Genomic DNA, 25282 nt, shown 5'->3' with positions numbered 1-25282 from the left:
TTTTGAAGGACTCTGGTTACGTTAACAATGCTGAAGCTGAACACCACTGTTTGGCAATCTAAAACGTGCGTTGCAGTGCTTGGAATTTACATTGCGTGAATGCATCCCAACACGCTTTCCCACGCAATTACAAATAAAAATTTTGTGATGAATTGGTAGAGAAAGCAGATGCAATCGCTGTGCTTATACACAAACGAAAAATAAGGCCGTGTGAGCGACAGACAGACAGACAGACAGACAGACAGACAGACAGACAGACAGACAGACAGACAGACAGACGTGTCTGCATGCGTGCGCGCGTGTTGTGCTACCTCACACGCGTGGTCGCACGTTTGATTCCCACGGTCGTGGAGGGTGTATTTTTATTTACCGGGCAGCCAAGGACAAAGGCTTCCTGAACTAAAGTGAACTAGTTCACTTTACCTGAACTAAGGAGGCCTCCCGCAACGGAACTCACACAGTTGAACAATTGTTTATCCCTCCTCCTCTTCGTTCACACAACATCTGCGCCCTTTTCTAGGGGAAGCATTCCTCCAGCCCTTCCCTTCATTTCGGTCCTAGTTTTGGGCTGCAAATTGTGGGAATCGTGGAGAACCGCGACCCGCGATCCCGAGCCGGCGGGTGCTTCGGGAGAGGCTTGTGCGCTGAAACCGGTCCGGCGCTCCGCTGGTTCGTCGGCGTCCCCCGAGAGATGGCACCACCAATGTGCGCGGGCTAGAGTGCCTCGATGCGCGCGCCCCGAGCGGAGCGCGCGAGCATCAAGGCACCCTAGCGGGTGCGGGCGGCGCGAGCGTGTGTACGCGGGAGTCGGGAGTCTCGTCGAAGACCCGGTCGGGGCGAGATCGGCGGAACATGGCGGCGGTGATGGATACGTGCATCTCAGGTGGGAGCTTTGTTTGCCGCGCGCCGTGAGTGCCTACCTCCCGTTCGCGGTCACGACCCGGACGGCGTGATTCGTGAACGCCGTCGAGCCTTGTGCTCGCATGCTTTGGGATTCCCCAAATAAACGGCTGTGCTTCGGCACTACTGTCTACTGTGTTCTCGTATCGGCGAACCTCGCTGGGTTACCGTAGGCATGGGAGCCCGCGTGGTTGACACGCCGGGAGCTAGCGTGGGGGCCTACCCCAGAGTGCTGGCAAGGCCCCCGAGGAACCCCTCACACATATCCCACAAAATATACGAGAAAATCTATAGTGTTGTGGTGTGATGTGTAGGCCCGATATATATGTGCGCGTATCCGCACGCTTCGTCACAAACCTCCCGATGGTTTCGACTCGTACAGTCGGCCAAATCTTTAACTAGCGTGCGCGAGCTGGGAAGCAACAGCCTATAGCAGACGACTGGCCTGTTTGCAACTTGGCTTCCGACCTGTTTGCCACTCGACCTGTTTTCAAATTGGCTTTCGCCATACGCCGATGACGCATGAAATTCAACATAATTAATCTGATTTGCGTGACGAGAGACGTAACTGCGTATACCCTGGAAGCAGTTCTCACGGGTGCTTGTCCCGTCGAACATGGACTTGACGACGGCGGTTATGTTCCGTAAGCTGCAGGGCGAGAACTTGTCGTTGTTCGGCAGAAGGCCCGTCGTCGCCGACGGATACATGATGTAGTTGCCACCCGGCCCGCACGGCGCGCAGTCGGCGAAGCAGGTGTAGCCAGGCGGCGCGTCATGCTGCGCAGGGGAAGTAAAGTCTCGTTATAACGGAATCCCCGGTACAGGAAAACAGACTTCGCTGTAAGCGGTATTTCGTTTAGAGCGAGGATGATTTGCTTTCTCTCTCCATTTCAGCTAGAACCGTGAAAGTTTCGAATTAATAGATTTCGTTATCGCGAGGGTTCACTGTACTTGACTTGGCTTTGTTACACTGAGGAGCTCAGCGCAGCTCGGGAACGCGCTGATGTAGAGGTGAGTGAATGCTGCTTTGTGTTGTGCAGACTGCAATTATCTACGGCTTGTTAGATAATATACTATAGAGCGTACGCCACGTTGTCAAGCAAGTATTTGTCCATTATATTCCCGTTCGTACATCGCGGCATCCCCATGGTCATCGTCATCACTATCATCATGACCTGCTCCTCACTGAGCACTAAAATTGAGATCACGATACGGCTCCTCTTAAAAAGACACAGGGGCGACTCATCTGAACCTTCAAAGAGACAGAGTCAACGGTAGTGTAGAATGCCACGACTACTCCCCTGCTCAGAAGCCGTATCGTTGTCTTTACCCTAGTAATAAACAGTGATGTGCAATCCAGTGGAATTGGGACCTCAATAGGGACAGTGTGTGATCACCAATGGTCGTCTAGGTCGGAGCGGACTGAGCAGATTCAGTTTGAGCGGGACTACGTGCATGCGTACGGATGGATTGCTTTTAAGCTATAGACATCATCATTATCATCACCAGCCTATCAACGCCCACTGCAGGGAAAAGTCATCTCTTATTAATCTCCAATTATCCCGGTCCCGTGCTAACTGCGACCAATTTATCCTTGCAAACTTCTTGATCTCATCTACCCATCTAACTTTCTGCCGCCCCCTGCAACGCTTGCCTTCTGTAGGGATCCACTCAGTTACCCTTAATGACCAACAGTTATCTTGCCTTCGCATTACATGCCCTTCCCACGCCCATTTCTTCTTCTTAATTTCTAATAATATGTCCTTAACATGCGTTTGTTCCCTGACCCACACCGCTCTCTTCTTGTCCCTTAATGTTACACCTATCATCTTCCATTCCATTGCTCGCTGAGTCGTCCTCAATTTAAGTTGAACCCTCTTAGTGAGCCTCCAAGTTTCTGCCCCGTAGGTGAGTACCGGTAAGATGCAGCTGTCATACACTTTCTTCTTCAGGGACAATGGTAGGCTGCCATTCATTATCTGAGAATGCCTGCCGTATGCACTCCACCCCATTCTTATGCTTCTAATTATCTCTGCCTTATGGTTGGGATCCGGGGTCACAACTTGGCCTAAGTAGCTATATTGGCTTACCACTTCCACTGCCTCGCCACCTATCTCACACCGCTGTGCTGTCCCGAGGTTATTGATCATTATTTTAGTTTTCTGAATATTATTTTTTAGGCCCACAGTTCTGCTCTGTTTGTCCAGTGCGGAAAGCACGCTTTTCAATTCGATGAAGCTATAGAAATACGCTTCATCATTTGCATCCACTCCCACTATTGTGTCGCTGGTCCTTGCAACACGCGCTAGTAAGCGAACCACGAGCAGTCAACGTGTAAGAATCGCTCACATGTAATCCGTGTCACTTTAGCATACTTCACAGGAAAATGTCCCGGCATATCGGAAGTTATTTTTCACGAGATCGATGGCGCAGGTTTCACTGGGTTAACTATATACAGTAAAAGCTCGTTAATTCGAACTCAAAGGGGACCATAAAATTGTTCGAATTAAGCGGAGTTCTTACTAGCGGGCGGGCGCTATAATAAATGAATCTCGGGCCACACTGCACGGGCAGAACACAACGAAGCCACCTCCGGACTCGTTATCGCGAATTAGGTGCTACTACACGTTTGTTGTGCACGCCACATGACCGTAGGCCCAGACCAGCGACCTTGGCTCAAAGAAAACCTTCAATGGCATGCGCCGGGGCACTGGCGCCGGCGGCGCGTAACCCGCTACGGAAGCGAAATAACCTGTTGCAGCAGCGCAGCGTGAGCTATTTTGTTGTTTTTCTGTTTCGTTGTTTTTCATCTCTAGTAAGTTTGGTTTGTTTTGGATTTTTAACTCACTGTAATCACTGTGGGCCGACTTCTTCTGCGAGGAGCGATGGAAACCAGGGGATCCCAGTTCGAATTAACCTTTGTGGGTACCGACGCGTTCGAATTATCGGGCGTTTTTCCCCATTGAAATGTACAGGGCTGTGACGGGACCAGGGCGTTAGTTCGAATTAACCGTAAGTTCGAATTAAATCCAAGTTCGAATTAACGTGTTTTTACTGTACTTTGTTTATCCCCGAAATTTTCTTTCCAGTCCATTTTTCTTGTTGTCACAATAACTGCTCTCTTGTGGGTGAAAGCATAACCTGTGGCAAGTACGCTGGTGCGCACTAACCTTTCCATGGAGACAGTTTGAAACGTTGAATCTAGGCAAGCTGGAAAATTCCTTTCTCCAAGGCATTTTCTTGAAAGGAGAAAGGGGACGTAAAACGTGCTTTCACCGGAACCGTGAGGAGCAATGAAAAAAAAAATAACATACGTTGTCACCACACTCCCTCATACATCCCATACGAGCATTCTCCATGCGAGTACTCGGAATTCCACGCGGGTAGTGAGAACAAACATGCTTATATCTGCCTTGCGTCAGTCTGCAATGTTTCCAAAATCAAAAGTGTAAAGGTGCTTTGAATTTCACGTCTCTAGAGTAGCTGCAAAAATAAGTTGACGGGTAAACTGAACAGCTTCGAGGAAAGTTCTCAAGTGTAGAAAATGAGTACCGACTCCCCAGGAGCTCTCAAGACTCGTTTTTTAACAGCGAAGCTGTTTATCAAACCGCAATTTTTACTGTCCGTAGTTAAAAAAATACAATAAACCGCTGGGCGGCGACCACCTGGCAGTTAACAAAGCCAAGAAAATGACTAGCGCTCGTGTGTGCGCGCCTCGCGGCGACCGCACAGCGTCCCCGGCACACGTTATTCAAACCAAGCATACCCATTCAGGGAGATTGGTCAAGATTGGCCAAAAAGAAAAAAAGCTCCAACGATCGCTGTAACCGTGGCAACACTTGCTCCGAGCGAGAAAGACACGTCATAGCGTACACCTCTCCAAGGTGACGGTCCAATAATTATCACTTCGAAGAAATAAAGAAGCACACACTGATAGCAACAATGATTGAGTAAAGGTCGTTGCGGTAGTGAAGAAGAAGCAAATGGGTTGCAATTGTAGTCTTAAACCATCGTAATGATCGAGAAGGTTGCGTACAGCTTCGCTACCTTCAAGTCTTACGCGCTACTGTGAGCTTCCTTCATTTTTTTTTTGTACATCAAACACAATAAATCCTAATTATTACCAAGTTAACAAGACGGCGAAAAAGTTCGGAACCTGTTTCGAAACACATATGAACTCGGTTGTCAACGCGAAGAATTTCACGAAAAGCAGAGTTTACATTACGAATATATGGCCCTGCAACACGTCGCCGGGTGGTCCGGAACGACTGAGAATACAAACGTACGGAGCAACAAAGTGACAACAGTCGTAGGGAAGAGAGGTGACGTTACCCCACCGCCGGGCCGCAGCAGGCCTTTGAAACGAAGAGCTGCCGCTCAACTATAGACTGTACTGCCTATAAAATATTTAGTAATATAGCTTTGTTGTGGTCCCACGGGTTCTCACAAAAATATTCCCTCTCCTGGCAAAAAAAGTCGGCGAACGTTTGAAGCGAAGCTTCTATGGCTAGTATCCGGGTGGTTATGGAGTACGTGCACGCGCGGGAGAACCCATTGTGGGAAAGCCAGCTCACGAAGACCAAGCTTATCGCCAAAGCAAACGTACAGTCGGAATCAATTTGAAGGGGATCGCTCGGGTGGCAAATAAACAAACAGCAGCGCCATGTTACGACTTGTATCACGGTTGTATCATGCAAGAGCCAATAAGGGGAAGAAGGCACTGCTACCTGTATATCCAAAGTTCTGAAAACAGCCGCTGTGTGGGTTGGAAGGCCCGCTAATCGATGCTCCCGTGATCACCTTCAAATTGATACCGACTCTACATCGCCGCTCGCATCGAAGCGGAAACCCTCCCCTAAAAAGTGAGAGAAAAAGAGCCAAGTGAGAGTGAGGGAGCCAAGAACAAAATCGCACGTATATTGGCCTGGAGCATCCGCGGGGCAGATGCGCCGAAGGCCATGCGCCGAGGGTGACGTAGGAGGACTCTGCGGACACGCAATCCACATCTCCGTCGTGTGAATCGGCCTCAGTGTGTCGAATAAACTCGCTTCTTTGTACTGTATACATTCAGGGTACACGGGCTAACCGCCCTGCAAAGATGGTTGGTTAGTAAACCTGTGCTGTGGATATCACAACTCCATCGTTGGTCTTCACGCTACAGACGTCACCGCTTGTCAACGTATTCCTCCGCTTGCAAGAGACAAGCGTACACGCACACGTTATGTTCTAGTTTAGGTATAACGCGACGCCTTCCGCTCGTGAGCACGCGCCCTCGCCAAACGTGATCCAAGTTCAACCATAGACCGGAAGCAATGCATCCGTCAAAGCTTCCGAGACACACAATTCGGGTACCTCACTCAGGGCGGCATCGTGAACTGTAAACTGATTTACACCCTTTTTTGTTTATAACTAAAACCCTTACACCCTATCAAAAAAGAAAGAAACCCTTTGCAAGAGTGTAATCAACGATAGAACACCCTTCAGAAAGGTGTATTATTGTGTTTTTGTTGGGTGTAAGGGTGACAAACGACAGAACACCCTAAAGGGTGTTTTCTTTTGTTTTGTTTTTTGTGCTAGGGTTCAAAGGTGCTGGTTATAGACAGTGATTTACACGTAAATAATTTTACAGTGTGCGTCAGATTGACGCCGCGACGTAATCCAGCGTCCCACCACGCGCCGAACGCTGACGTCTGTCGAAACCTGGTGATGGATGAGAAAAACCAAAAACAACATTTGACCTGCTATTATGAGTATAGCGCTGGGAGTTTCCGCCCACGGAGACGAACATTGCACGGTAGCCAAGAAATACACCCAGTTCGCTGTAAACGGCAACTATAACTAACGCCGTTATTACAGCTAACACCCTTATTACTAATACCACTGTTTATATTTAACACCCTTGCACCCTAGCAAAAACACAAGAAGACACTTTCTTAAAGAATGTTTTATCGTTAATTACACCATTTCAAAGGGCGCTTTTCTTTGTTTTGGGGGCAAAGCACCTTTAGACCTCGCTTTGTACGGGCTTGGCGCCCGTGTACACAGTGTTGCGCATGCGCAAGAAGCATTGGATTGGATTGAAATGTATTGGATTAGAATTAATTGAATTGTATCGGATTGGATTGGATTGGAATTGTATATACTGTACACACGCGTTGTCACTCATTTACATGCGCGAGTGGGCAATGCGTCGGGTGATTTACGGTAAGAACGATCCCCAGTGCTTCGCCCACTCGTCATGATTCACTTCGGGGAGATGCGTGAATTTTTTTGATAGGGTGTAAGGATGTTAGCTATAGGCAAAAAGGGTAGAAATCTACAGTGTAGCGTCATGGCCGGCATACTTTTGATCAAGGCTTCTCGCTTGGAACCCGTATCTCAGATGGTATATTCGCTGAGCGAGAAACTGGTAGGGCGGCACGGACTCACGGATGAGCCAAAGTTGTGGCCCAGTTCATGGGTGAAGGTGATCTCCGAGACGACACGCGGAACGAAGTGCTTGTAGTTTTGAAACGTCAAGATTCCCGTGTTGAGACTCAGGTAGAAGCGCTTGTAGTTGGACGTGCCGGGCGCGATGTCTAGAGCCACCTTGTACTTCTCGCAGATGCCACCCTGGCTCGCTGCGCCGGAAGAAAGGGAGATAAGATCAACTTCGAATTTCGGTTTTACGCTCCAAAGCAACACATAGGCTATGGGCCGTGCCGTATTGATAAGTACACATGTATACAGCGATGGCGATACGAATTAATGAAGGCTGTATGAGTGCCTCTAATGAGCGTCAAAATCTTATAAATTCGACCCCTTTTTATAAGCAAAAAATATCTTTGCGTAACCATGCAGGCGGATTTCCGGGCATTGATTTTATTTTATTGTTAGTCGGCCTTTTCGAACCGGTTTCCATCTCCCAGGGGGCCTTATATTGTTGCAAAAAGCATTCCTGCCTTAACAAAAAGCACAAACACGCAGTATAAATAGGAAAAACACTTTCAATCTTAGCTAATTAGCACGGCTGTCCAAATGAACGCCGCCCTTCTTATCTCTACGCTGCGTTTACAGCCACATGACGCATGAATCCAGTGTGGGCGTCTGGCCGGCGCATACCCTCGTTTCCAGCCAATGAACACGCCATGCCAGCCCATACCCACATTCGCAGCCAATTACCGCGCTCCTTCATGTTTTCTTGTGTTTCTTTTTTTTTTTTAGGCAAATGCCCCATAGAGTGGGCCGACGGCCAATGGGATTTTAGGAGCCGCTACAGACGCCGGAAGCCGGTGGCCTCTTCCCCAAATGAGCCCTATGCCAGCACCTGAATTAACATATATCTGGTAGTCAAGCTGGCACCCAGGTTTTCTCATAAGGGAGCTGTTGAGTATAAGCTCTTGCATTGGGTAACCCGCACAATGAGGTGCGACGAATGTCATATTTTCTTGTGACATTACGCTATCACTGCCGGCTGTTCTGTTCACGAGGAAACTTCCCTATTCCCGGTCGTCGTTGGATTATGTTCTATCAGTAGACTTGCGAGTAATTAGAACAGCGTGGACTGGCTTAAAGCGCGAGGGTGGTCGTACGCGTCGGCGCAGCGGTCCAGGCGAGGCCGAGGACGCCGTCGGCAAAGTCGCGGTAGGTGAATGTGTAGGCCAGGCAGAAGTCGTCGTGGTTCTCCTTCGACGTCAGGTGCAGCATGTAGCTCGCGTCCATGGCGCTGGAGCAGAATGGGTTGCTGCTGCGCACGCCTTTGGAACAGCTCCGGGAGTCGTTGATCTGGAAGCGCGCGAAACGACAGCTTTCGAGAGCCGGGACATCGTCTATGGAATGCACAAAGCTTACGACGATTTTCATTAGTATACTGACATATCTAAAGGCATACAATGATGGTCAATGTAAAAAAAAAAGTCTAGATGAAAAAGCTGGGTACGCAGTATACGTATGCCAACACCTAGGTAAAAGGTATGCACACGAACATGGACAAACCATACGTGTTAGCACGAGCGGGTACTCGGGCGAGTTTGCACCTAACTGATCGCTTCACATACCTGAGTATGTTGCTAGCGTGCTATAGCGTTACAATGTGTATACATACTACGTAAACGAAAGTGCGAAAAAGACAGCCCCAGTGTATACGGCTTTTTATTTTCCCTGGCTAATTTTATTTTCGGCCAATAATGACACTCTACGTGCAAGCGGCCTGCTTACAATTACGGGAATGAGGTGCAACCAAAAAATGGCGATAGTCACGCGAGAGGGGGGAATACAACGGACTTTTTTCGAAATTGTGCTGAACGCATGTAACCGAGTTCGCTTGTCGTGCCTGCCGGGCGCACTTTTACTAAAGCGAGCAAGCAGGGTAGCAAGCAAGCAAGCAAGCAAGTAAGAAAACGAAAGGGTGAGTGGTATTCAGCAGGCCGAACGGACGGGCCAACAACAGCGAACGAGTTCCACGGTGCACCCTGCAGTTCCAACGCATCCTGCTGAAGCGATTGTGGCGATACAGAAAAACGACCCGAGTACGCGACTATATAGTACTTACAAGAAATGTTCACGGCTTGCCCCTGATGTAGGCCTACAACTGATGTTCATTGCGCTGAGAGGGTTCTTCAGCGGAGCCCTTAATCTGCCACAATCTCGACCAAAGGGAAACAACAGCACTTTCGAATAAAGCATAGCTTTCATCTCCCGTATTTCCTCGTAAAATCCTGGCATGGAAAAATATTTTGTGCCGATTATTTTTCAGTTTCTTGTTCGTTGTCTGCTATCTTTTTTTAAGTTGAGAGCTAGCTTGTGTCTTCAAAAAGACAAAAATTTTCGTTTTCTGGCAGTGTGTACTCATCACCGACGAACCGACGCCACAAATGGCAGTGGAGACGCGCGACTATACGCGCCGACAGGCATGCCAACACCGCCCTGACACTGGAAACGCACGTTTGTTTGTGGTGCGGGCAAAGTTCGCTAAACTAGTGAATTTCCCCAGCCGATTTTTTAGAAAAAGTGTAAAGAACAATGGCTCATCAGCGTAGCGAATTCGTTACATCAAGGTTAACGGTGCTATGTCTTCGTTACATAGAGGTCGCAAACACGTGGTTGTCAATGGGGCTCGCAATGGGGAATTGAAAAAACTTCGCTAAATCCAGGAATTCGTTACATAAAGGTTCGTTACATCCAGGTTTAACTGTACGAAACAGCGTATGAGTCTTCCGGTGGCCACGATGAATTCATGAAGGCGGGAGCTAATTTATTTTTTTGTTATAGGTTGCTAGCGCCGAATGAGAGAAGTACCGAGGTTTTTAATTCAAGTCCAAGGCGTTCGAATGGGACAGTTAGGTAAGTTATAGGGGCGAAGCCCCTTAGGGGCTCGGACTATCGGCGTCTCATGTCGTCGCCGTCTCATGTCGTCGTGGTATCATGTATTTCCGGTATTAAATTATCTCGTTTTCATCTCGGTAGGAAAAACGCGTACTGAAAGAACACACCGCGACACTCGTTTTCCAACGCCTCGCGCTAAAACGCTTCGTGTTTCAAAGACACGAGACTTGCAGCAAAGCTGTATATCTCTACCCCCCCAAAGGTTTTATCTCCGTGAGCAGAAACGCCAAGGCGCCAAGATTACATTATTGACTGCATGCTTCGCCCCTCCCTAGGTTTCACGTTAGTGGAGGTGCCCGGGATTTTTTCTTTGCTCTGAGAAACGGCTACATTCAAATGAATCGTGTTATAAAGGTTCGTGTTGATCATCAAACAGGAATGCGTCTGTTAATGGCAATCAAGACCTGCTTAAATATAGGTCTAATTTCGGCAAACGATGAATTTCATTCAAGTTTCCAGTGAGTACACTCTGGCCTATCTAGGATACCGTTTAATCGACCACCGAGCGACAAGTATCGCTGAAGACGTGCTACAGTTATGGTTGTCAAATTTGGACACACATGTAGTACAGGGCCCCCTTGCCGGAACCAGCAAATGAGTCCGCCGTCTCGATAAGCAGAATACCTGTATGTCCGGGTACTCACACAACACGTACAGATAATGTGTGATGTGGTAAAAAGTGTCTATATATTTTAAATGAATAGGATATTCAACTTTGTCAAACGAATTGCAAAGGGACAGGAAGTAAGCTATATAAATTACAGTCGACGCAGAGCTAGGCATTTCTTTTATGGCCAGAGCCATGACCAGAAGTTCCGCCTTAAGTATGGGAGTGTAGTCGGCCACTCCATATGAAAAGCTCCAATCGAGATCAAAAGAACGAATGCCGAATGCTGATTTAGATTCATTTTGCGAGCCATCAGGGGCAATACCAACATGGCCTGGAAACTGGGCAACGTGCTCTTCTGAAGTTCCCTGTTGCACGCGTCCAGGAAGCAACTTGGCGTTCTTTAAGAATATGTTCTCGACATAAAAAGCCACAAGTTTATCCCTCGCAGATAACGGTTCAGTCGAGAAGTCAACGCTATGCATTTCGGGAAACAATTGAATTGACAAAAAGCTGAGGGCGTCGAAACCGAGGCCATGGCGTCGTCAAGAATGCAAGGGGCTGCTATAAAAATATGGCCTGCGCTCTGCCTATTCGGGAGTATATCATCTTGACGTACGTTTGTACTCATAACTGTTGAAATCTCCTCGCTAGTGGTGGAAGTTGTGCCTCGAGGTATAGCACAGTGTTCAGCACGGCACAACAAATCTAGGTAGCAGAGTAGAAGTGAGAGACACTCGCGCTTGTCAATTTTCTTCGCTCTGGTCTTCGGTCTGTTTTTCGTCAGAATCTCGCAACAGATGCAGCTAGCTCAAGTTCAAATCCTATTTCAGGTCCAAGTTCCTCTTTTGAATAAGTTGGTGAGAACTTGGCATGCGACGATAGGCTGTGGTGTGTTGATACACAAGCAAAACAAGGACACACTTTTCGTACACCAACAGCTCAGTGATGCGAAATGCGCATGATAGGCCATATATCTTCAGAAAGAGCTCCACTGCATGCTCGATCCGAGTGTATCCACTCGGAGCCATAGCGTCCGATTTGAACGGGAAAGTTATTTTTGCGGCTATAGAACTATACCTCAGGCTCATGCACCCCATCCGAACGTAACTCGGCCGCAACCCTTAGGACGTGTACTGTCATTCTGCGCCGTCGCTGCGGCTTACTCTTCCTTCTCCTTTTACGATATATCGTTGACCGGGAGCACTGCATCATACACGCAAGTTCCTAGTGGATCTTACGAGGTTTAGCTAACCGCGGCGCCGCGGAAGCGTCAATAGCGCTGGCCGTAACACACCAACCGCCCCCATCTCACATATTCTCCGATTCGAAGACGGCCGTACGAAATTTCGGGCAGGGACACACCTCCTTCCCTGCTCTCCAAATTCTCCTATCCCGCCTTCCTCCCGACCAAACCATTATCCTCCACTGGACCCCCGGCCACGTGTGCTTTGGCGGTGCGCAAACGGCTCACCTGGCTGCTCGAGGACTGATTTACCGAGACCCAGAAGTAGATGTCTCGCAGCACGGCGCAGGAAACTCCCGCGGACCATTGCTTACCTTTAGTGACCTTACCACACACTACCACCTACAGCAGCTAGAACTACCTCCCCCTCACACGTCTCTCCCTTCACCCTTAGACAGATTATGGCGACAATTACGAACCAATTTCCTCCCCACCAGACACGTACTCCACCACACCTATCCCACATTATATCCACCCCCCCCCCCTAAACTGTCCGGCATGTGGCGCTCGAGATACCACGCCACACGCCATTTGGGAACGCCCCTTTTTACCCCCTCTCCGTTTACCCAACCCTCCCACACTACCTGACTAGGTGACCGGGAGCTCCTCACCCGAGCTACAGCTCCTGACCACCACTAGGGCTCAAGATTACCTGGCGCGCCTTCCCCACGTAAGGGACGCTCGCTAGAACTAAGCCACGCCAGAAATGTACGTTTTTCTCCCTCTCGTCGCCTGACCAAAACATTTGACGTGACTGTGCGTCACAAGCAGGATTGCTAGTCATTCCATCCAGCTCTGCATACCAGATCCGCATTAAGTAGATGCCAGGTCTCTGCGATTTGGCCTGCACTTTCTGAACCAGTACAGGATTTGTTCAGCCCTCTGCAGAACCGGTCCTTCCTTATATTTAGTGCACTTCTGCACTTCCTCTCTTGGGAGTGCAGAGAAAGCCGTGAACTTATCCTGCACTATCTGCACCGTCGGCTAAAGAAAAGTGCAGGCGCCGCTAGCTGCATTTAATAAACGAGGAGGCAAGTGCTGCACTGCCTGAATGAGTTAAGCGAGTGTAGGCAAATCGAAAACAACTGCGGTCGGTAGGCTGCTGTCGCGAGACTTGCTGTCCTTACCATGATCTTCTGCACAACGAAGCTGATGTCCATGATGCGGCCGAACTTGGTGCGGCGGAAAATCTCGCTTGCGCGGGCCACGTGCGCCGCAATGTGCGCCGTGATGCGTTCGCGCGTGCGTAGCGGATGCCCATCCCCTTCAGCCATCTTGGCGTAGAGCAGATGGTCGACGGACACTTTGAGGTTGCACACACGCTGAGAGAAGGTGAAGCCTGCCTGGCGCGCCGATACATTGACGCCTTCCGTCTCGTCCACGAGCCCACCAGGCGTGTCCGGCGTGCAGGGAGCGCTCTCGCCTGTCGCTCCCCACAGGAGCTTCCGGCCGGCCCGCCGTTCCTTGCTGCCACTCGGGACACGGGCCTGCGAAGGAAGCTTTCAAGTTGGAACTACAGCCTGAATCGGCGTTTTAATGGATATTTCCACTGACTGTCCACGTTATCAGAGCACTACACGGGAGTTGCAATACATCTGTGTCCTGTGCGCTTACCGCCCGAATAGACCTGCAGGTGCCAAATTAAAAAGACTGGCCGGCGCAGAATCTCGGGAAACACACCTGCCCCATCCCTCTAAACCCAAATAGTAAGGTGCAGTTCGTTGCCATTGCATTTCCTCGCATTTCTTTTTTTTTTCTCAGGCCCTACCCCCTTCAAAAGCTCCTGCTGGCAAAACATTGTACTGACTGTAGCAGCAGCTCTCTCTATCAAAGCACCCACCCCTCGACGCGTTTTCGTAGTCATCTAGCTATACATTATCATTCGCAAATTGAGGGCCTATCGCGATCGCTTACATACAGCGCAAGATCCTTCATGACTCCAGATGAAGTCCCTTTTTCCTGCTTAGCATATCAGCTGGCCCTCTGCGCAAAACTTAAACAAAACAAGTATTCACAGAGCCTAGGTTGCATACGAGTATACGGACAATGCGGAACCCTTCACTCCTCACGTGTGAGCGCCGGCCGGTCGACGTCGTTCCGCGTGCCGTAGCCCGTCGTGGCCTGGTGAGGGCCGATCGCGCCTTCATGACGTCATTCATCCAGCGCTCGGTTTCGCCCCTGACGCCGCACCAGCCGCCTTTGGATGGGAAGTGGGCATCCCTGGCGTCGTACAGCACCGAGTGGAAAGGCTGGACCCTGGCAAAGAACCGGAGCGCTCTTTCTACGTAGTAGAGCCCCGAAGATGTTCGGATGGAACCTTCGAACAAGCCGCCCACCAGCGCGCCGTAGACGTGGCTCGAACGGTCGCCTGCGGTATGAATACGGACGGATGTAGCTGAGGAGGCGCCCCTGATTTGCGTTTCTGTGTCGCGTTTTCAAAAGACAAAAACTGACAGTGCCTGACAAGGTTTTAAGTGGGCGGAGTCGGCACGCTGGCACTGCGGAGAACATACAGATACGCGGCCTTGGCGCGCCGCTCTGTATCACCGGCCGCACGACTTGTCCTTCTTCGACAAACACAGGTGCGCCATTTTGGAGCTGAAACAGACTATAACAGCTTGTGAGCGTGCTGGTCTCTTGTCCTCCTTGTGTATGTATCCGTGTCAGCTCGAAAGCACACACTTGTACGCATATGTAACACATGATATCGACTGGATGGAAGGGGAGGAGGTGAAGCCCTTTGTCTAAATTTATTACGCCGTTGCCCGTGTTACGAATCGGCCTACCGCCGTACTTTCCTGCAACGCTCCTCGGCTGTGCGGCGAAGCCTCCAGTGCTTGCGCCTTTCAAGCAGGCCCCCACGTGTCGGTGACTCATGCTTGCACGTCTCGACAAACCTTGGTCTCTGGCGCCTATCTTTCGGCGCGTTTCAAACTTCGGCGGTTGCCGACGAGGCAGGCTTCAACGTGCCCCAAGGACACAGAAGCCCCGCGTCCGCAGCGGAGTCCTCTTCTCTCCCCTCTCTCGGACTCAGCATGCGCCGCTACTACCGGCCGCTCACGAACTCTGGAAAGAGTGTTGTGTGTGTGTGCCGTTCGTGACGTGTGCACAATCTAGAGGGAACGCTTGTTTTGACCGTTAGTGCTTTGGGTATAAATAGACCCCGCCCAAGCGCTGTTTCATTCCTGTTTGAGCAGTGAATCAATGCTGTCACTCTGCTCGAGTCCTGTACTGTTACCTCGCTCGTCGGGACATTGTTCTTTGGCTTCGGCTCACCTCTCGCTATGAAGTAAACAGTTACGTTAGCCTACGGCTTCTGGACTTTTTCACGGCTGCAACAGCGGCTGGCCTCTCGCTTCGCACCACGCTTCCACACGTATGTCGGAGTCGACGGAGCTCGGCTCGGGTCGGCCTTCCCGTACCCAACACCCGCCGTGGCCGACCTGGCACGGAAAAAAGAGAAGAATGAAGCTCTTTCGGGCATTCCCGTTACGTACATCTAGCATACTGCTGAACCCGCAGTATAATCTTAAAAATTCTGAAAAAGGATTGCATCAGAAGGCCTGAAGGGTGTCAGTCACGCACCTTCACTGATGCAAGGTTCCTGAGTGTAATTTTTAAAAAAATATAGGAGCTAGTATATAAGATGTGCGTACAATGATATATTAGGCACCACCACGCAGTTCTTTTCTCTTGCCTTTACTGAGACCCGCATGTCAAATGTTCGTGGTGTGCCCGCGGGATGAAAGGGCACCATCACTCACCAGGGCCACCAACACTTGAAAGGCTCCTTGCAGCCAAAAGGCCAGTCGTTTCGTATTCCTGCCAGCATAGTACATACACATTTGCTCAGAAGCATGCAATGACCTGCCCGTGTTCACGTAAAGCGCTGGGCACATCACATATGCGAGGACTCGGCCAAGCAAAGTGCAAAACCGAAGTGCACTCTTGCCTATTAGATGCGCGTCACAGGAGCTTGTTTGTCCAAGTTTCCGTATACTGCTTTCTACGCCTATCCTCTCTTGCGACACTCGCTTGAGTCCAGGGCAGAAAAACAGAGCTCGGGAGATTCGCCGCCGTGTAATGGATAGCAAGGCCAAATAGAATGTGTATATAGTTCTATAGCGGCGATTCACTATTTGCGGGACTGTGCAAGCGATGCCGGCGACAAAATGAACTTACCGACCAGCTGTCCTCTGTAGATGTGACCAATGTCCGACTTGACTCTCCCGTGTCGTTCCGTTTCCACGACAAGGTCCTTGTGAAACGCGGAGGTGTCGGGTTTCAGCTTCAAGTGAAACAGCCTGTGCAACAAGAGCCACACTTTCAATTAACCCAGGCCCCATGCAACAAAGCTGCGATTCTCAGTATTGTTTTTCCAAGCCCTCTCATAGGACCATGTTCACCCGGAAGCGACATATCGGAGAGTAGTTCTGCGGGAAAAAATAATGGAGTTGGTGTTGCTGGAAAAAGGACGCATTTGTGTACGAACTAACTGAACGGAATGTGCTTAATCTTGGTGCTCCCGAAGGAACGTTGCAGAAACACCAGTGACAAAAGAAGATTCATCGCGCCGCGCGCTCTGCGCAGATTAAGTCATTAAAGTGCTTGCTAGCAGCAAGGATTATGGATTTACCAGAACAAGAGCGCATACGTAACGCCGACCTGCAGCTCAAATGTCTCAGCGCACCAAAACAGCTTTTATGCTGATCACCAGTAAAGGAGAGAAGGCAAGCCCCTGGGGATCTGAGGTATGTCCATTGGCGACTATTATGAGCCATAACCGCAACCGGAGACATTGATGAGCTTAACCGCCACTGAGCAGCATGCAGTCGGCCACTGCTGCTCTTGGCGTTTTTGTTCTGGCTCTTCACAACACTACGCTCGTCTCCGGGCTTCTAGCATCGGTGTCACTGTTTCACCCGTCGCTTGCCGCTGTTTTTTTGTGATTGGGGCTTTCAGGAGGCTGGAAGGCCTGTCCCCTGGTTGGAGTGTATTGACTAAAGAACTAGTCCTCCGCCGTTAGCCTGTGACAATTGGATTGCTTTGACGTCCAGCTTTTGCCGATAACAGCGAAGGAATTCAGTTGCAGGCTGGCACTGGCCCCCAAAACAATCCTAATAGCACATTAAGGCAAAATTCAAGCCAGATACGAATAACAGCAGCGAAGCACAAGTAACTGCAACGTTCACGTTGGTTACGCTATAAAAACACAAACAGGAGGTAAAAAATTAGTGCCGTTCCACTCTTTGAAGAAGGATGACCTGCAAAGCTGGATGCAGGCCACGAAGTGCACGAAAAAAAAAAACATGGTTGTTCGTAGTTTGTGATTGAGTATACTTCCTAGCCAATTAGCTGAATTAAATTGGGAAGGAGCCGAGCTTCAGTCTCGCGAACAAACACGGAGCTGCATGTTTTCGTGCCGCGTCGAAGGCATCTCACTCTTTGTGTCACACATCAACTCAGTCCGCTTGACTAGTGAGAGGACACCGGACAAGTCGCATTCGGTCGCCTGACGTCCACGTTTAAAGGAGCCATGAAGTCAAAATACAAGTTTGGTTCATTCAAAAGACGGCCTCGTTAGAATCATACTGACGCCGGTTTTAACGTAAACTTCGCTCAAGTAAGCTATATAATTAGGAAAAAAGGGAATGGCCATGCGACCCACTCGCTCATTTCCCGCAACAGAGCCTACGATGTCATACCAGACTTCTCTGTGATTGGCGGAGGCTGGCAAAATCTAACGCAAACTAGGCTGAGCTTATAAGCTTGCAGAACGAGCTATTTGTGCGTAAATTTAGGGCACATTCTTTTTAAAGCAATAAGAATTGTGGGACAAACAGTGGAAGTTACGGAAGCACATTTAAACATAGAAGTAGTGATGCATACTGCTGTTGGTACTGCGCGCACTATGCTTGGTTTAGCTGGACAGCACTGCGCGGCTTTGGGGTTGTCTCAGACTACACCGGCCGATTGACGCAAGCAACGGTGTCTTACGTGACCATATCTGTCGAGCGAGCACTATTATATTTCACGAAACGATTATTTTCTCCCATAACAAAAACAAGCCAGGTTTAAATACGGCTCGCCACGGTATGGTGGCGCTACTAGGCTCAGTAACGTAAACAAACGCGTGAACGCCGCCGTACAGGGTGGAGACACCCTTTGAATGGTCCCGTGCCGCCGCAATTGGGTCAACGTGCTCAACGCGTTGTTCTTTCCGTTTCCCACGAGACCCAGCAACGCGAAACAGATAAGATGATTCAAACTTCGCCAGTAATTGCTTCGGCGGCGAGCGAGTGACCCAAAATGGCGGCGTCAGCGTATACGTGTCTAGCTGTACGGCGGACGCGTGAATCAAGGAACCCTAGGCTTCAGAGTGGTCGGTTCCTGTGATGTCATTGCAGAACACAAAAAAACACATGATTTAGCGGGAACATCAAAATGTTAATTTAAATTGATTAATTTCTTAGTGAATAAAGCGTCGTTTGTATCCGGACAAGTGCTGGGGGCACTAAAACAAACTTGTTGTAGTGTTTCAGTTTCGGAGGATGGGAACGTTGATGGGCCTTGTTGGTGGACAACCTTCTGTGGGTGGCTAAACGCGAGGTCGCCCTTAGCAGATATTCCGGGTTTCTTAATTCGCACAAAATCAACTGACACTGTTGTCTTCTTCGCGGCCCTGCGGCGGTCTGTGTACTCTTTGCTGTACCCTTGTTTGCTCTTCACGCGTTGGCGTAGACGACAGAGTTCGGAAGCAGGATCGCTGAAGAAAGTTGGTGATGGGTGGCCCACAACGTCAAGACGTGTTCTCGGTAGCCGCCCCTGTAGGAGAACGGATGGTGCAACACCCGTAGTGGCATGTGGCGTGCCATTGCGTACACGGAAGAGGAGGGCGGCCGGGTTCAGGCAGGAACGGGGGCGGCGGAGCAAGCCCGATGCAGCTCATGGCGTCGAAAAGGTGCAGGCGTGGTTACGCCCCCCGAAAAAGACGCATCTTCCTGCGGAGACGGAACTGGAAGGCGAGAAAGGGCATCCGCCACCTGGTTTTCGGACCCTTTCCGATACTCTACAGTATAGTTGTAGCGAAGCAGCCGTTCCGACCAGCGTGCGATGCGAAGGGGGCGGCGGCCAGTGCCTTGCGAAGAGAGGAGAGAGACCAAGGCTTGGTGGTCTGTGCGCAACGTGAAATGCCGTCCCCACAAGTACGTATGCCAGTGCTCGCATGCCCAAACGCACGCAAGCGCTTCACGCTCTCCCACTCCGTATTTCCTCTCCGCAGGTGAAAGCGTTCGCGAAGCAAAGGAAACAGTTCGCAACCTGTGGCCATCGCGACCTGCTGGAGAACAGCACCCAGTCCGCAGTCGGACGCATCAGTGGACACTACGACCGGAAGGGACGCATCGAACATCTGCAGAACTTGGCTGGACGAGAGCAGAAACTTTATTTTGGCGAAACTGGCATCTACCGCATCAGTCCAAATGAATGCTTGGTTCTTTCGGAGAAGAGCTCGCATAGGTTCTACCACATCGGCAAGACTGGGAACAAACTTGGCGTAATACTCGACCAGACCAAGAAAAGAACGGAGACTAGTAGCATCAGTTGGCGCAGGAGTATTTATAATGAAAGAAATGTTTTCCGGCAGTGGAGAAATGCCTTGCGCTGTGATCTTGTGTCCCAAGAAGGAAAGTTCCTGTACGCCAAATACGCACTTGTCGTTTAGCTTGAGCCCGGCTTCCTTAATGCGCCGTAGTACAGCGATCAGGTTGGTCAAGTGTTCCTTTTCATTTTTCCCAAACACAATGATGTCATCGATATAGAAGAGAACACCAGAGCATCCTTGAAGGATTTTGGACATCATTTGTCGAAATGCAGCGGGGGCGGACGCCAACCCGAAGCACACGCGTTTAAAGCGAAAGAGACCATCGTGAGTAATGAAAGCGGTCAAATCACGGCTTTAAGGATCGAGCAAAACCTGGTGGTAGGCTGATGCGAGGTCAAGCTTCGAAAAATGAGTTGCCCCAACTAGACTGTGGAGCAGTTCTTCGGTGTGTGGAAGAGGAAAGCTATCCGTCACTATGGCCTTATTAGGCTCCCGTAAGTCGACACAAACACGAATACCTCCATCCTTCTTTTGAACAACAACAATCGGAGAGACCCATTCTGACGCATTAATGCGCTCTATCACATCCAACTGCTCGAGCCGACGAAGTTCTTCCGATACCGGAGCTCGGTGGCTTGACGATGGACGAACTTGGAACGCTTCGAAGTTATCTAAGGTACCTGCGCCATCAGCCGCGTGGAATCCGCATCATAACGCTGTCTTCGAACCTGCAACCCCGCCTTTGGCGCCTGAGCAACTCGAGGATCGCTCCTCAATAGCGCAGTCCGAAGCTTCACCAGCTACGCCCACGCTACAAGCTTTAGCGCCAGCTGCGTCGAAGCACCCAGTACCTCAACGTCGGGGCCAGCCACCGAGGAACAGAAGACCTCCGGATCGATACGGGGACCGTGTGTAGCTGGTGTTTGTGTGTAGACTGGTGCAGTGACACAACTTAAGTGCTACGTGGACTTTGTGGAGACGTTTCAGTGGTTCTGCAAGTGTGTTTTTTTTTTATGTAGCAGTCGTCGAATGTATGCTGCATAGTTGTACATCAGACATTATTGTGAAGCGCACATGCCATGTGTGGTTGTAAATATTTGTAAATATTATGCATTTTCGCACTAATACTAATCCACTAACAATTACTAACATTGGTCTTTTAAGGAGGGGAATATGTAGTGTTTCACTTTCGGTTTCGATTCGGTTTATGTTGTCTTTACTTGCCACCAGGTGACCTCTGTATATATATACAGGGTGTCCCAGCTATCATGCACCAAGATTTAAAAAAAGAGAAATTGCGTAACTCGAAGAAAACCTAGTGCATAATGTTTGCAGTACTGTGAAGTTGCGGAGAGTAATTTTTTCGTTAATGAGACTTAATTAATTGATTGTAATTAATTATCTAACTAGAGAAATACTTCCCTAATCACTAAAGTGTCAATGAGGCACTTGTAGGTAACCACGAGGGGCATCTAACTGCGCTATTTTCAGCGACGAACTAATTGCGTACTCATTTATTTTGACTGATTAAGGAAACCCGCGCAATATGAAAAATACCACGTGACGACGCTTACGCGCGCATTGTAAAGCAGCGTCCCCAAACAAAGCTGATTGAAAGCAACTGCTTCGCGTGTTATCCGCCCGAAAAAACAGCGCATCACCTTGATAATAGCATGCATGGAAGGAGCAGCAACAGCAAGATTCCCGGGACGCGTGTGCAGATAAGGAACAAACTCGGTCGCGATTTCTTCTTTCTTTCTTTTGTTTATTTCATTCTGGCTAACTCAGAGGCAGCCTGTTTGAGGGCGTTGCTTTACGGTGCGCGCGGAGGCGCCGTCACGTGGTATTTTTCATATTTCGCGGGTTTCCTTTATCAGTCATAATAAATGTGTACGCAATTAGTTCATCGCTGAAAATACCGCAGTTAGATGCCCCTCGTGGTTACCTTCAAGTGCCTCATTGACACTTTAGTGATTAGGAGAGTATTACTCGAGTTAGATAATTAATTACAATTAGTTAATTAAGTGTCATTAAAGAAAAAATACTGTCAGCTTCTTCACAGTACTGCAAACATTATGGACCTGGTTTCTTTCGAGTTACGCCTTTACTCGTTTTTTAAATCTTGGTGCATGATAGCTGGGACACCCTGTATATGCATGCCTCTGAATAAAAGTTCAGTTTTTTGGTTGGTGTTCGTGGACGACAGTGGTCGCTTCGTCATTTTTCTGCGGCTTCCGCCGCGATATAACACTTGTATTTTGTCTTCATGGCTTCTTTAAACCCCCCTCCAGCAGAACGGAAATGTCATCAGTAAGTACTAAGGGCATAAAACCTAAAGATTCGCGTGCACCGCCCCCCTCCCAATCCGTGCATACCAGCAAACTTTTATGTGCAGTGCTTAGATGTGAAACCATCGAAAATGCCTCTCTAAAGCCCTTTAAGCTGAACAAGTAATATTGCCCCACGTCGGCGTTCCAAGCGGGCAATCGCCGTTCATCCGGGAGTGATTCGCAGCTACTCGACGAACTGGAACTATAGGAGTCAATGGCGGCGGCAGCGGCTTTGTAATGTTTTCACGCCTATTCGCGCTTCTATTCGGGACGACGCTTGTTCAATTCCTGCTCCTCCAAGCTGCAAGCGAACGACATGCGTCCGTCCAATACAAAGTAAAGCTGGAAGGTCTCGTGCTTTATTCCAGCGGACGAACATGGGACTGTCCGTTTACCTCCCCAGTCGTAGGCATTTTATTGTCTGTGTAACAAATCAACCCAGAACTAAAAAGCTCGACTGCGGAGGACAGCTGACAGGACGCATTCAGCCATGAGACTTCCCCGTTTACATCTCGAACCAGTCCAACTGGCATTATCGGTATAGTGGCATGGAGCCCAGCTTTGCGTCCACGCCCCAGTAAATCCAAAACGAAACGAAACTGGCTGCACGATTCAATCCATAATAACTTCCGCAAGCCATGCCCATCGCGGCGGACGATCGTAGCGCCATATTGCTTACTAGATGTTATTGTATGAAAATCTATAACCACAGCAGGAGAATGACAAACACTCATACTTTGCTCTACCAATATTCATTGTTTTCCGCAACCTCTGCTCGAAATTGCTACCAGGTCTGTGCCGCCACGCCGTGTTGTATTTACGCACTACAGCGGTGCCAGACGGCGCAGGCATGGCCCGGCAACTTCGAAAGGCAGGTGGGGACGCAGCAGCTCAACGTGCAGCACAATCGAGCATGCTCCCACTGAGTGTTCTGTCCTGCCAGTTCACACCGAATAATTTTTGCTTCTTGCGTTTCGTCCAGTATGCAGTCAGGGTATCTCGGAGCCACTTCATTTGAAAGTCGTTTCCCCTGAATGACACTTAAGGGATCCGGGATCACTACTTGTTAGGAGCTGGCGTACGTGAGGCACCATGAAATAAACTGAATATGAGAGGCCCAGTTGAATTTGCACCCATATTTTAGCTATGAGAAGCAGCATTCTGCTTGCATGCACATCCCAACCAAGTAGAAACTGATATAACTTTGACCTTTTTATTCAACTGGAAGTGCAGGTTTCCGCTAGTCTTTCAGTTTCGTTTTCTTATTAAGTTCTGAACACAGATTCTTGCAAGCACTTTACAGCAACTTTATATACTATACCATACCGATAAAGCGTATACCAATTTTATAGCAAAAGCTAACTTTCAACACAATGCAAACTTGGCTAGTTGGTACCATGCGACAACTAAAACTGCGCAAAAGACGTGCACACAAGAAGATTACACAGACGTAACATTACAGACATAACGTAACCAAAATAAGCTAAAGGCAGAAATATCCACAGACCTGCAAATTTTAGTGGAACCTACGTCCATGCATCCGCAACCTCTGTCCGAGCGTTCGTAATTGTCACGCATCTGCACCCCACGTGACCCCAAGGAGCTCCCAAGCAGGGCAGGTCACGTCTACCACACGTGCTTTACATGTGACGTAACCGGAAGTGATGGCGTCTCTTCCGGCGACATCAGCACCGATGAAGCCAGCTTATTGCAGTGAAGGTGCAGTCGGTGCGAGTCCAGTGGATCCTATCCTTTCCCCGCGAAAACTAAGGAGGGGCCGAGAAGCAATTCGATACACTGCGTGAGAATTTATTAACGGGAGCTTATCCTCAAATTCCCCACGGTATTTACGATGCAGTTGACATCATTTGTCTCTGGTGAGAAAGGCTTCATTAAGCGAGAGAAATTTCCGCTCTCCGTCTCAAACAGACGTTGCGTATGGGCGATGTTCGCCTAACATCCCAATTCCACAGTGTGGAAGATAGGTTCTTTCAGTATACGCGCGTGCATCATGCTCAAGCCAGCGTAGTCAGTGAGCTCAGGTGTCCTAGAAGAGGCAGAAGGTGTTCAGAAAAAAAATTAATTCCGAAAACTGAGGCAAAACTATGAGGAAGGCCTGCTTTGATGTGATGTTTCCTGTGGCGGGAGGAAGGAGTGCTGGAGTCTTGTACGAGAGAATAACACTGCAGGCTGGGACACTGGTGGACTCAGGTGCGAAAAAAGGAAGCCCTAGACTGCTCCAAAATGTCCCCACACCCTGTACTCTTCCGAAAGTAGCCCCTGAAAAAAGGAACAGGATTCATACCAAAATTGGCCGCTAAGACGACTTTTTCGTTAGGCTGAGTTCATGTACCTTTTAATTATTTCACAGTTAAATTAACGTTACAGAATTTCCGTCTGCTTTCAGTACACTGGTGCCTACAGAGGCAGCATGGTTATACAAACGGCTGTAACTTTTGTTCAATCTAAACTATCCCGGGACAAGTTAATTACAATTAGCCATTGAAGCGGCTCTAACATTACGTGGTATCATCTACATTTTTTTTTAATTCTGAGTTCACAGTGATGTTGCCGATATATTGTGCAATTCCCGTTTAGTGTCTATATAGGGGCGTCTACGGGAGGAAAACGGACAGCCGCATGTTTTCCCCATAGAATAAAACTGGAGTCCTTCCGAGTTTCATTCAACTAATTAACTAGAAAGTAACCTCAATCGCAAATTAGAAACGTGTTCTGTTTCGTCCATTCCTTGGACTGCGCCCAGCTTCGTTGGTCATCCTTGTTCACTGACTGGAAGGACACCGATTTTTTTTCTTGCGTTTCGTTCACCGAAGCAAGGGCTTGACAACATATGTCAGAGAGAGAGAGAGAGAGAGAGAGAGAGAGAGAGAGAGAGAGAGAGAGAGTAAACGTGCTTAGCATGAAAAGCAGTGGGGGGAGTCATACAGGGTGTTACGACGATATTTGGAACACTAATTTTTTTCTTCCTGAGCGAACCGCTACTCGGTTCGCGCTTAAATTTCACACGAAGGTCGTATTTTGTGGTCCATTTTGTTTGACACCGGGAACAACGACGCTACTTACCTGTTTATTCTGAAAATAAATTAAAACAATTTTTACCTATTGGAAAATGTCAACCCATTTGGACGTGCGAGCCAGTGCAAGCTGATCTTGGAACTACGGAGTAACCAAGGGTATGCAGAATTAAAGGTACGATGTAGATTCTTGGCAGG

General features: G+C 49.1%; 1 protein-coding gene across 1 annotated transcript in view; it reads right to left on the bottom strand.

Moving 5' to 3' along the window:
• Positions 1–25282, bottom strand: part of LOC144179759 (uncharacterized) — an 87521-nt gene that overhangs the window by 40071 nt on the left and 22168 nt on the right. The window contains exons 6-11 of the mRNA XM_077708197.1: positions 16299–16420; positions 14186–14484; positions 13244–13603; positions 8472–8664; positions 7330–7520; positions 1479–1677 (exon numbers count right to left, since the gene is read on the bottom strand). Of these exons, the coding sequence (XP_077564323.1) occupies positions 1479–1677; positions 7330–7520; positions 8472–8664; positions 13244–13603; positions 14186–14484; positions 16299–16420 (1364 nt within the window). The remainder of the gene's footprint in view (positions 1–1478; positions 1678–7329; positions 7521–8471; positions 8665–13243; positions 13604–14185; positions 14485–16298; positions 16421–25282) is intronic.

This window comes from Haemaphysalis longicornis, unplaced genomic scaffold (assembly GCF_048455015.1).
Source record: "Haemaphysalis longicornis isolate Haplotype H1 unplaced genomic scaffold, Haemaphysalis longicornis Haplotype H1 scaffold_4, whole genome shotgun sequence".
Lineage (NCBI taxonomy): Eukaryota > Metazoa > Arthropoda > Arachnida > Ixodida > Ixodidae > Haemaphysalis > Haemaphysalis longicornis.
This window is presented reverse-complemented; position numbering and strand designations above follow the sequence as displayed.